This window comes from Poecilia mexicana, unplaced genomic scaffold (assembly GCF_051168715.1).
Source record: "Poecilia mexicana isolate PSO_F unplaced genomic scaffold, ASM5116871v1 scaffold_14, whole genome shotgun sequence".
Lineage (NCBI taxonomy): Eukaryota > Metazoa > Chordata > Actinopteri > Cyprinodontiformes > Poeciliidae > Poecilia > Poecilia mexicana.
The window spans coordinates 21,705,818-21,719,306 of NW_028263383.1; the positions used below are offsets into that span (position 1 = coordinate 21,705,818).

Here is a 13,489-nt window from a genome sequence, read left to right on the forward strand (position 1 = left end):
AAAAAAGACGTGTTTACAGTGCAAAACGATTCAAGAATCATTTTTAGTCTCAAGTCTGAAGTATGAAATACTTTATTATAAAATATTTCTAATAATTTTTTTGATCAGCAAGTACGTGTTAGCCAAATTGTATTTTCTTGTACGTATATAACAGGCCAGACTCTGTTCTAACAATCACCTAATTGTATCTGTGATTGTTAGAACAGAAAGCATTTTGTGTAATGTTAATAAAAACTCCACCTGTTGGCGGCCATGAACTATCTCCATGCATGTAGCGAAGGTTTCCTTTGACGACGGAGCGTTGAGGACCTGATATTGTGAAACAGCGTTATGCACTGAGCTGCTATCTTTTCTATTTAGTTTAAGGTAATCCAATCGTTCAACACTTTTTTCTTTACTGGCCGCGCTTCTGTTGCTTACCATCTTCCCACATAGCTGCTAATAGCACTTAGCTTTTATCAACATCTTATTGGCAGAGAGTGTTGCGCAACACAAATAATCATTGGACTCGAACACAGTTCACTAAACAGTAAAACATTATTTAGATCGTTTGAAAGAAGCTGTAGTGGCTGTGGGTGATATCCTACTGGGGAAAGACTGTACTGTTTTTGAAGCATTTTTTCATCAAGAACAATTATGAGTTTTTCATGCAAACTCAGTTTCATGAAACTATATAGTTTCAAATAATGTTTATGTTAATGTTAAACATTAACAGTGTTAATAAATTAAACACTGTTTATTAATTCTGTCTGTCTGAATTCGAGGCTTAGAAGTATGGAAGAGGACACAGAGGATTAGGGATTATAAAAATCGGTCACATAGTTTAATCAGTAAGAAAAGAAAGAAGAACAAACATAAATCTAACATGTTCCTTCAGAAAGTTAGTTTTCCACCTGCACAACTCACATCTTTATCAGTGAAGCAGGTTACTCCCACCATTTACTGTATAGTATAAGTTAGTAATCTGATATTTAATTCCAAATTATGAAGAAAATAGAGTTCTTTAAATCAATGCAGAATCAATCAGGTTTGACCCAAATTAGACGTCAAACTAGAGCTGATCAAATATTGTCAATAACCCTTTACTGTGGAACCTAACTAGAAGCTATCTTCAGAGCAGAGATGTAAATTACTTTCTGACCCATGTAGGTAATGGTGCGTCTGCAGTCACACTAGGGGTTGAAACCAAAAATAAAACATGGCAGCTCTGTTTGTTTAGCTTAATGTGGGCAGGAGTTGGTGACCCTTCAGTTGGCCATTTCCCCAGGTGTAACAGCATTTCCTTCCGGGCTGGACGTAATTATCCAGATGTTAACTCCAGGGGCAAATTGGTTCTAAATGGACCACAATCTGTAATTTCCTTCCTCTTCACACATGACATGAAAGGAAGACATTTCTAAAATTAGTAGTTCAGGTTTTTTTTCTTCTGCAGAAAGTTTCAGATAAACAGCAAAAAACAGAGATTCAGTTTCAGAATGGCTCTTTATTTAAAAAAATATCCTTCATACGAGATGATATTTAATGAACCAAACTTAACATTTTCCCTCTGATTTGATAGATTTAGTCAGAAATGACAGTCCTGTGTAGTACTGACTGAGAGCTCCTGAAGTTTCAGCTGAAGTGGGAGGAAGATGGGATCACATCCTCTGGACCGGGTTGAGGCCCAGGATGTCGAAGCATTTGGCCATGATGGAGGCTGTGGCTTCACACAGCAGCATCCTCCACATGTTGATCTTATTCACCTCACCTACAGACAGAGAAACAAATTCATTATTCAGCTTTTCATTAGATCTGCCATCAAGTAATATGATTTTTCACAACTTGACCCATTAAAAGGGGAAAAAAACCTAGTTTTTGACTCAGTTTGAACCACTTCAGAACTCTGTTTTATTTAGAGTCTAAACTTTAAAATCCACCAAAAATTTCCATCTTATGGGTTAAAAATTATAACTCATAACAGTTATAATTTGTACTGATATTAGGTTAAACCAAGTCATATTTTTAATCATACTTTCTAACTTTTCCATAATTTTGGATCTAAACAGTTGAAAATAAAATAAAAACTCAGAGCTAACGGTTTTACCTTAAACCTAAAGTGTAAAAACACCTTTATGGGAAAACCCCCCCCAAAAAGTTATGCTCAAAAAGTTTGTTTTAAAAAAAAGGGTGCACGGTTAAATCTGATGAAGATTGCTGTGGGCAGGAAGGATCTCCAGTAGCAGTGAATCTGCAGACGTCTCTGCAGTTGCTACATCATAATCGTATGACTATTAAGACATGCTAACAGCTCCATGTCAGGGCAGAAGAGTCAATATTTCAATAACGTCCTGGCTGATACTCCAGCTAATCCACCACATTTGCTTTTGCCGATACTCTTGAAATCTCTAGAAATTCGAGCAGAGGGACGTTGGAGTAGGGGATATGATCAATGATCGATGGAAGGAATAGTTTAAACTTCCTCCTCCTCTCTGCATCCATAAACCTTCAGATGCTCCAAGTTGTAAATACACTATCTTGTTGCCAGGGTTATGCATCATCACTCTCCCAAGGTAAAAAAAAAAGTAAGAGCAAAAATCCTTCGCATTGCACAGCATCCAAAACAGAGGAATAATTGTCCGAACAATTATTGCTTTTTTGTTTGAGTAGAAAAAAGTTAAATAAAATAACTTACAAGTCAAGAAAAATAATAAATCAGAACTAAAATAACGTAACTGAGCATCACAATTCTAATTTGTATGCTGTTCAATTATAAAATAATTAAATATAAGCTCAAAATTAACATGGTCTTAATGCCGGTTGACTGGAAATGTATGTTAACATTACGGATGGAAACAAACAAAAAAAAAAAAAACAGGAAAAGGAAGATGATTTCTTTTAATTACTGCATTTACTTAAGATACAGAAGGTTCTGGTTTCTATTACACATATTGTAATATAATTATGAGACTTGTGCAAGAAGATTACTTGAGTTGCATTTTTGGCCTAAAACTTCCAACTTTTATTTTTTAACAAACTTCATCTGTTTACTTGCACATTTCCCTGTTCCTAAGACAGCACAGTCAGTAAAATGAGTCATGGAGAAAAAAAACCCAACAGATTATCTTGAGGCTAATGCATGAATGTTCTCTGAAACCACAAGACATGATCAAAGATGGAAAGTAGAAATGAAGCCAAATGTTTGGTAGATATTAAATGAGACCAATGTTGAGGCACCAACAAGCGATCAGAGGTCAGAAGTCAGATTTAACGACACTCTCTTTAGTCAACAACAAATAAAAATCAATGACCCAAGCATCCAGTGCACAACAAGGGTCCAGCCCATCGGGTCGGAACCACGTGAGGGAGCAGAAACCCAGCGGTCCATAACGAGCAGCACAGGCTGCATTAGGCAGAGCGCTCGTTAAAGAGGCGTGGACGTCGGCGGACAGCAAGCTCTGTCTGTAATTTACACAAACAAGACGACGCATTAATGTGAACAGAGGAAAGACGGCGCTGGATGTGTAAAAAAAAAAAAAAAAAAAAAAAAACAGCAATGAGGAAAAAGTTTAGATTTTACACACATTGATGCTTCCTGGGAGTTATCTGAGGGAATTCAAGGATGAGAGAAACAAACAGATCGTCTCTGGTTGAATATGCAGAGACGAAACAAATTTCAGAACTGTCATACTTCAAGTTTAAACCAACAAATCAAACAATAAATCAATTAATAGCATGATAAATTAAAACAAGATTGATCATTTCCATTTGGATGACTGATTCTTGCATCAAAGTCTGGCTGACAAAAGGCTTCAGTCTGACGCACTGGTCCAAACTAGTCCATTTTTTTGAAGGGTAATTTTGTTTAGAGAATCTTATCTGTTGCTTAGGGTGTTTTGTTTATTCATTTTGCATATTTAAAATATCTTCTAGTACCAGTGTTAAATGTTCATTATGAATTAAACTTTATCAATCTATGAAAGGGTGGACTTGCATTATTTCCAATGTACTGCTTGAAAATTGTCTCAGAACAACCAAATTATAATTTATCACAATAACTTCTGGGGCAATTTATCATCAAGCAAAATTTGTTATTGTGAAATTTTAGTTCAGTTTTTTTTAAGCAGTTCAGTATTTTGTGTTTTGTTCATTTGATGTTTTACACCTTGATTTAAAAGTCCGAATTGTGCCCTGACATAAAGCAAAACTGAAATAAGGCATACTTTATGTTCATCTTTAATGTAAAAGCATAGTAATTGCTTTGAAATAGAGAAAAAATTCACAATGAACTCCTACTGGAGTTACAGCTTGTGTGTGGAGAATTAGCATAATAAATCAGCTCTAAGCCTGAAGTGCTCACACTCTAGCACGGCAGGGATAAAACACTTCCAGGAAGGAGGACTAACATACGGCGCGCTGCTTTTAGTTGAAACCCCATCAGAGTGAGACATCCCGCTAATCTGCAGACTCACTTCCAGATCACTAAAACATCTATTTTTAAAACTGAACAGCTGAGAGGAAGAGGACAGAGATCCTTAGAGCAGGAATTGCTTTTCTGTACTTAACTATTAAAACTACCAAAAAAGCTTCTCCGATTTGAACAACAAAATTCCAGACTTTTCCATCTTTGTTATCATAACTTTATATTAAAATCAGAATTTTTAATTCCTAGACTTTTTGAGAAAGACACGGTATGATGAAAATTTAATCAATCTAAGAGGGGACGCTGCAAAAGGCACAAAAAAAAGCATGCTGGCTTTTTGGATTGTTATTCCTTAATTAGCATATATATGTTAACAGGTTGTTAAGTAAGTTGTACTGAAAAGCTTTCCTGCTGGTTTATTTTACATTTTAGAGCTGAGAAAAGCAAGTAGAAAAGGAAAACCTCTCTAGCGTAATTTGTGGGAAAACAACTTATGAACAAAATAAAATCTTAAATCACGAATATCTCTTCAGAGGTAGAGAAACACAAATGAACCAAGTTTTAAACCAGGCAAGTAAACCAGGAATTTACTTTTAGTCTGATGAAAATTCCTTCGATGACTAAATATTAATCCATTAAAGGTAATGAATGGATTACAAGTTTTCTGCACATTTCTCAGGTCCAATAGTTCTCTGTTCCTTTTAATGAATATTGAGAAGAAAAGGACAGTCATACGGACAGATGGATGGACTGAATGATGCATTTGGACAGATTGACAGTCAGATGGGTGATGGATGAATAAATGATTTGCATTGGACAGATGGGCAGTTTGATAAATGGTTAATGATTGACTAATGGAAAAACAAAGGGATGGACGGATGTATAAATTCATACAACATTAAGAGTGTGTTCAGACCAGACCTGTTTAGTTCACTTTAACTGTCTGGTTCGTTGTGGAGGTGTGAATGTGTAATCGAACTCTGATGTGGACCAAACAAACTCTGGTCCACCTACAAACACCGGTCTCCACTGAGTTGAAATACACTTTGGTGAGGATAGAATGCCAGGCAGACCGGAGACCGCTCCAAAAGAAGGGAGGGAATTATAGTGCAAGGCATTCTAGGTAAATACAACCCAAACAAACACACTAGTGGGAGAGAAAAGGTTTGTGGCCTTTTACCAGATACAAAAGAGAAATTCACTAAAATCTGATGCTACTCCATTTTTGTTTAGTTTTCCTGAGGAAGGAAGTTGTGCTCAGTGTCTTCAGAGGTTTTCAGATTTTTTCCTTCAATAGTTATTAGTGGACCGCCCCCACAGTGGATGGAGGGGACAAGTTTGTCAAAACATTTGGTTTGTTTTGACAGTGCGGTTTGAGAGCAAACTGCAGCAGCTGAAGATGTAACAAAAGTTGCAATTTCAGTCCCGAATTGAACAGAGTCTACGGGACTATCAGGTGAGTAAACTCCCCTGGACATTTTGATTGGGAATGAAGCCTGGAAGCAAATCAGTTTCTGACCTGGAAAACAGTTAAAATCCAGATGTTTCCACTGTGTTATATTCCTTAACTTCTCAGGATTTGTACACTTTTCCCATGGTAAAATTCAAGCATTTTTAAGGTAAATTTTCAAACTTTTCCAGCACCACGTGGAGATAAAAATACAAATTAATCTAATTATATGATATTTATTACTGTTAATAATGTCTTAAGATATTCTAGAGCAGGGACAAGGTAAACTAAAATGTAACAACTTTTTATGTTCCTCTCACACCTTATACGCGAATGGTACAAGAAATTTACAAAAATACCTCTAAAAAAATTACTCTTCTTGCATTTTCTGGCATTCAGTATATAGAAATAATTTTAATGATTCTAACTGTCCTAAAACAAGAAATGTTTAGTCTAATTTAGCTCAGACTGAAAAAAAGTGTCTGTGTCTTTTTGTTGTGTGTAAAAAAAAAAATAATGGTTTCAACTGCAAATAAAGTTCTAAATTTAGGGTTTTAGTCAAACGTTAGATTGCAGTTTATTATAAAACTGTGCAGTTTGAATATCAAGTATCTTTCAAACCTTGAGAACACTTAATTGAAATCCAAGAATTTTCAAGGATTTCAATCACCTATTTCTGTTTGGAGGCTCACCTGTCTGCCGGTCCTTCTCCACGCAGTAGCAGCTGTCGTAGAACTCAGTGAAGGTGGTGGCGAGCTCGTACAGGTAGTCGCACAGCGTGTGCAACAGCAGGTCGTCCAGGATCTTCTGCAGGATCTCCGGGAAGCGCAGGATGCACTTCCCCAGCTTCCACTCCTTGTCATGGTCCAGCAGGATCTCCGTGGTCTCTGCAGCCTTTCTGAGCGAGGCCTCGTCCAGGTTGGCCAGACGGGCGATGGACCTGGCAGGACATCAAAAGAGAAATATATAGACATCCATTCACTGCAAGGTTATTACACTTAATTAAAACTAATGAAATAATGAAGTTGAGAAAACATCTGACTAAGCTGAAATAAATAAAACTATAATCAATGGTGAAAACACTATAACTAACTGGAACTATATGGTGCGTTTGTAAAACTAACACATTCTTATCTTAGAATATAAGATAAGATCCTTTGTTTGGTGTTTATGATGTTTTAGCCTTTCAAACTGTGAAACTTAATTATATTTTCCCCACACAGTTTACAGCTGTCTGCAAATTACGGTACTCCGTACTCCTGCTGGTGGCTTTTAATCCACAAAATGGTCCCAGAAAAAGTTGAGAGAAAACACCCGAGTCAGTTGGTTATTCAATAATGACAACATATTTTTTGAAAACGGTATCTTCTGTTGAGTATTCATTACCCAATCAGTGTATACATAATCACAATACTTTGATGTTTTTGAATTCTGCACTTATACTTAACCAAAACATGCAAAAACTAAAACTATTACTAAAACTAAAAATTTAACTAATAATAACTAATCAGTGATTCTTGAGAATAGGGACAAAATGGGTTTTAATTTTCCCATATTTTTTTATTATTTCTCAACCTTATGTATGCAAATATGACAAATAATGTTTAGAAAATATGAAGATGCTAAGGTACAGGCTCCCAGTTGCGAATTTAAAAAAAAAAAATTACATTTTTAATCGACCTGACCCAAAACTTTGTCTTCACCATCTGACAAAAATAAATCTAAAATGATTTTTAAAATACCCCATTAGTGATATTTTTACTCAATTTACAGACAAATGCTTCTCAAGAAATAAAATAAGTATTATTTAAAACAAAAAACAAGAAAAAGTCCATCTGATGGAGTTGACGGTGCATGACGGAGTTGACACAGAACTGAAGGTGGTGACAAACTAGTGAGTAAAATGAAAAACTTGGTACATGTGAAAGTAATGCAATTCATGTAAAATACATTAAAATGAATTAGTTGCACAATTAAGTGAAATTTGACAACAATTTCACTGAAAGAGTCAGAAAAACTCTGACGGAGTTGACATCTGACGGAGTTGACGAAATGCCAAACTACCTCAATTTATATGATGTTATTCTGAAGGAGGCCTTATTGTAGCTCGTCAGGTCCATGAAATCTTTACATTATACCAAAATTAAGCTTTTATTTCGCAAAATTTCATCAAAGTTTTGTAAACTGTCAGTTATGGAGTTGACACATCATGGTTGTGACAAACAACTTAGGAATAAAACAGAAGAAAAAACTAAAGAATAACTTAAGCTAACCGGAGCTAACTAGCCCTCCTAGCAAAGGAAGAGAAAAGACAACATCATGGGGTCCTCAGAAGTTCTGGTGGCCCCCAATAATGCCTGATTTTTTTACATTCTTTTCATTTCTGACGGTGTTGACAAAAACTAAGGACAAATTTCAACGGAGTTGGAAAATATCTAAAAATTATTTTTAATTCAATTTAGTGATACTTTTATAATTATTTATATGACTACTTATACTTAATTGTCATAATATATAATTTTAGTATTTCTTTAATTGTTTTAAACTATAAGAATGTATTGAGTTCTGCTCCTGGACAAGGGCTTTTACAGGCATCATCCACCGACTACAATGTTTAAAATAAAAAAATATTCAGCAAAAAAAAAGAAAAATATACATTGTTGTGCTCACATGACCCAGGTTAGTTTAGTTAGATATTTGAAAAAAAATATATTTTGTGTATATTTTATTCAAATTTCATGCTTTATCCATAGGACCTGTTTTGTCGTCCCTATTCTCAAGAATCACTGTAATACAAATGAGCAAACAAACTAAAAACTACCGTATTTTCCGCACTATAAGGCGCACCGGATTATAAGGCGCACCTTCAATAAATGGCCTATTTTAAAACTTTTTTCATATATAAGGTGCACTGCATTATAAGGCACATAGAATAGACGCTACAGTAGAGGCTGAAGTTACGCTATGCATCCACTAAACGGAATGTCAACAAAACAGTCCGACTCCGGTTGGCGAGGAGAGCCTTCTGCGACTGGGCCTGGGTGTGGCCGGATGATGGTCACCCTTCTCGGTTCGCGCACAGCATGTTCGTGGAGAATGTGGTGCTAAATGACCTGCAGACGACCTGATTCTAGACGGTCGGTAGGTAGATAGGTCAGTCAAACTTTATTAACAAACCAGCATTCTGACACTATCCCAGCATGCAACATGCGCTTCGTCTTCTACGGGCGAAAATGAAGTCGGCGGCTGCTTACCGTAGTTGCTAGACCCAGTGTTGTGGTACTCGAAGTTGGTCTTGGTCTTAAGACCGGTCTTAAGACCATTTTTTGATGGTCTCGGTCTTGTCTCGGACTTGACTGCATTTGGTCTCGGTCTTGTCTCGGTCTCGGGCGCTGAGGACTCGGCATTTTATTTCAAGACCAGTCAAGACCGCAACTGTGAAAATATCACTAAACGTACAGCATTCTGTCCACTTTATTTCTAAACATCTTTGTTTTCAGTGGATGCAAAACGCACCGATTAAAATCCAAGCAACTACGTGTTTCTGTTACTCCCCCCACCCTCCCCACCTTTCACTCTCCCTCCTCCTCCCCTCCCCACCTTTCACTCGCGCGCGGCGCTCCATGACATGCGCAGAAAATGCTTGTTTAATCGTCAGTAATATAATAGCGCTTCATAAATAGTAAGAAATCCGATGGCCACAGCTAACTCAGCAGCGCTTCGCTTTCACAGACGGTGGGGACAACGTCTAACTTTTTTCGTCACTTAGAAAAGTAGCTCAAAGAAGGTAAGCTCCGTTAACGTGATGTTAGCAAAGCTAGCTGTACAGAGACACATAAGCATTGTAATGAAAAATGTTATCACTCACTGTGCTGAATTATTGTGCGGAGGTGTTGACTGACTTGTCGCATATATGGGACAACGCTATGTCCAAAAGTCTGCAATATAGTGAGGTGACATTCAGAAACAGTCGATTCTTCTCCACGGCTCTTTACTTATTAGATAGGACTGGAGTGTCACTCACTGAGAGCCGTTGTTCTATCAGATAGCCATACGCTGTCAGGATAGCATACATGCATTAAGCATTAAGAAATCCGACCGTCAGAGGAGTTGTCAGTTCACCATACGCAGCAAGTTATGATGAACATAAGTCATTAAATTGTTTTCAATGATAACTATATAGATATACATGTGTTGTCATGGTTTCAAAGTGTATTTAAAGCAGGTCTGGCTGGTGCTGGAGTCAGCTACAACACACGCCCGTGTAAAACTCACTTAACCGCCAAGTCAGGATGCCATACAACTGTTAATAACAAAGTGTATGACGATCTACGTCATGATTCTATGTTGTTGATTAAATGAAATCTTATGGTAATGACGTGTCTGACAGATATAGCCGGTGTTCTATCACATAGCCATACATGCAGTGAGTACCATGCCAGCGCATGCGCATTAAGTCCGACCGTCAGTGTAGTTGTCAGTATACGCAACAAGTTATGACAAAAATAAGTAATTAAATTGTTTATAATATGACATAATGTGATAACTAGATGGATATACATGCGTTGTCGTGGTTTCAAAGTGTATTTAAAGCAGGTCTGGCTGCAGCTGGATGCCATACAACTGTTAATAACCAAGTGTATGATGATCTACGTCATGATTCTATGTTGATGATTAAATAAAATCATATGATAATGACAGCGTATGCATATCTGAGCTAAGCGTACGACTATCTGACAACGTATGCTGATCTGACAGAACCCCGTGAGTTCGTGCTAAGCGTATGATGATCTGACCTGACAGAACACCCGTTCTTTGTTCTTGTAGTGCTCTGTCTACACTGCATCATTATTTAATTTAATTATGTACGTTGATATTTAAATTAACAAATAACTAACACACAAGAACGAAAGAGCACGCAGAGCATGCACATTGCTCTTTGATTGTTTTTGTTCAAAGTGGCAGCTGTAATGTCTGCCATGGTGTCAGACTACCTGGCTTCATGTACTGGGAGAGAGAGTGAAAACAGTCACGATGAGCGCCTTCTGTTTGGTTACTTCTTGCTTGTTGCTCCTTGGTCAGTGTTCATGGTTGAGCGTTATTTACCGTCAGGGCATTGCCTCAATTGCTATGTTTAATGGTGCAGACAGTGGTGGCTTCTTATATGAGCAATATGGGCAAATGCCCAGGGCGTTATGTTTTTAGGGATGGCACAAGACCATCACACTTTTTAGCACATAAATGGAATATTTAATATTGGTAAAATGTATTAAGTATTTAATATCTAGGTGTTTTATGGTAATATGGATCTTTCAGATTATTTTGAGAAGCAATTTCGATCATATTTTACATTTTATTGTGTCATGTAGCGCGGGCCGCTGGTCTTGGTCTTGACTCGGTCTCGACTTCCCTCGGTCTTGGTCTTGACTTGGTCTCGGACCCCAAAAGTCTTGGTCTTGTCTCGGTCTCGATACACTCTGGTCTTGGTCTTGTCTTGGTCTCGGGTTAGGTGGTCTTGAACACAACACTGGCTAGACCTGTTGTGGCTCAATATTGGTCCATATATAAGGTGCACCGGATTATAAGGCGCATTGTCGGCTTTTGAGGAAATTGAAGGTTTTTAGGTGCTCCCTTTAGTGCGGAAAATACGGTAACTAAAACTAACTGAATTGCACAAAAAGTAAAAATAGGGATGCACAATATCGGCACTAAAATGGGCTAATATTAGTCATTTTTTAACAAATCGATCTCTTAAATAAAACTGGGCCAATATTAACAACCAATATTTTCCTAAGTACAGTTTTTTTTTTCTTATTAGTGTCAAAAGGAAAGGGCAGTGAAAGACGTAAAAAATATATATAATACTGGTTATCACCAATAACAGATTGCTGTTGTTGGTGCATCTCCAGTCACAACGAAATAAAATTAAACTATAATGAAAAACTTACCACAGTTACCACACTGATTCACTGTTTAAACATTTAAAACCCAGAACTTTAAAGAGGTTTCCTCTTTCTAATCTGGTTTGAAACAATAAAAAGTGCAACTTCTGATCAGGTTAAAGGACTTCAATCTTTATGTCTCACTTCCTGTGACTCATGAGGGGGTCAGTCACCCACAGTGAGTGAGCTATTGATTGACAAATCCTCTGAAGTGAGACTCCTTGCAGGAAAAAATAAAAAACTAGATAATCAATCTCTGCCAGGCACGCTGCCATCCAGATCCTAACTCCTCCAGCGAAGATGGAGAGGAAGAAGAGGCGACGCTCGATACGGCAGGGATAAGGAACGCCCCAAAGACTAATCCTCTAGCACAGGATTATGGGTAATGAAGGTAGATGTGGGAGGTTTTCCAACCGGACAGAGGGGAGAAAGTTGAAGATTTTACTTCCTAAACTTTTGGATTTCTTGATAAAACAAGAAGGTGGGTCAGTATAAGGTTTATCGAAATGCTACAGGAGAGTCGAGTCCTTCCAGGTGTGAAACTCAACCAGGAAACACCAGGATTCCTGGAAGAGCTGTGCAGGTTGGCTGCCACCAAGGAGAGGGGTTGGCAAATTGGCAAATTGGGATTGGCAAATCCCAAACTGGAAGATCCAGCAGCAGGGATCCTTCAATATTTCCCAACTTGAGAGGTTTTATTTGCTTAGAGCGGTAACAGAAATCAGCTGTACAGGATTAAAGCGCGAAGGTTTCATTTAATCATCGAGAGTTATATGAACAAGAATGACATTTATGGATTTTAGGGTCAAAATTGCACAAACATCCACTAATATCTGGTTAAGGACATGAAGGAGACATTTGGGATTGAGAACCACAGTGTTACGAACAATAGCTGGAACTGAACTCCTCCAGCCTCAAATCTGCAATTATTTAGAAAAATGGCTACAAAAGACGTTAGAAATGTGTATATATATGTAATTCTCCTTTTCATATTTTCACAGAGTGCCTTGAATTTTCAAATTATTTTGTTTAGTGGCCAAACCGATGAGTTATATTTAGAGGTGTGCCGATCAATCGGCCAGCGATCATAATCGACTTTTTCACGGATTTCCATGAAAAAGTGTATGATTGGTGATTGCCGATCACGGTCTCTTGTTACCGATCACATAAACCGATCACCTGCATCTCATTTCGCAGCCTGCCTGTGCAGCTGGTCTCCTCTTTCCTTCTCACTGCGCAAACGAGTAGCAACAAATCCTAAGCGATGTCGTGTGGAACTATAATGCACTGAGTGAATGGGGAAGTTTGGTGTTGCGGTGGAAAATTACTTTGGGGTCGGGGTTGAAGCACATCAAATGCATCAACACGACAAATCTAATATGGCATAAAAACAGTGCCGTACTTGATGGAGTTTGGCTACATCGAGGGTCACTGCAGTAAAAAAAAAACAGACATACGGAGGATCAGATAGCAGGTAAAGCAGCGCACAGCTACAAATACTCACCCTGATTAGCATGACGGTCAGAAAGCTAAACAAATAACCCGCAAAATTATTTAAGTCTTCGAGCTGCGGTGTAAGACGCAGGTTCTGCTCTCGCTGTTGAACCGCTGCTACGCTACAGGTAGTAATATTTCACAGATGGAGCGCCGCTTCTGCTCCACTTGGTAGTGACTCTCACACCAAACCTCTGCTTAAAG

At 37.8% G+C, this 13,489-nt stretch overlaps 1 protein-coding gene across 1 annotated transcript in view; it reads right to left on the bottom strand.

The window, feature by feature from the left end:
- Positions 1 to 1,463: 1,463 nt before the first annotated feature.
- The window catches only part of rars1 (arginyl-tRNA synthetase 1), a 33,269-nt gene continuing 21,243 nt past the window's right edge, over positions 1,464 to 13,489 (bottom strand). Inside the window, exons 14-15 of the mRNA XM_015013282.2 lie at positions 6,542 to 6,789; positions 1,464 to 1,747 (exon numbers count right to left, since the gene is read on the bottom strand). Of these exons, the coding sequence (XP_014868768.2) occupies positions 1,638 to 1,747; positions 6,542 to 6,789 (358 nt within the window). The 3' untranslated portion in view covers positions 1,464 to 1,637. The remainder of the gene's footprint in view (positions 1,748 to 6,541; positions 6,790 to 13,489) is intronic.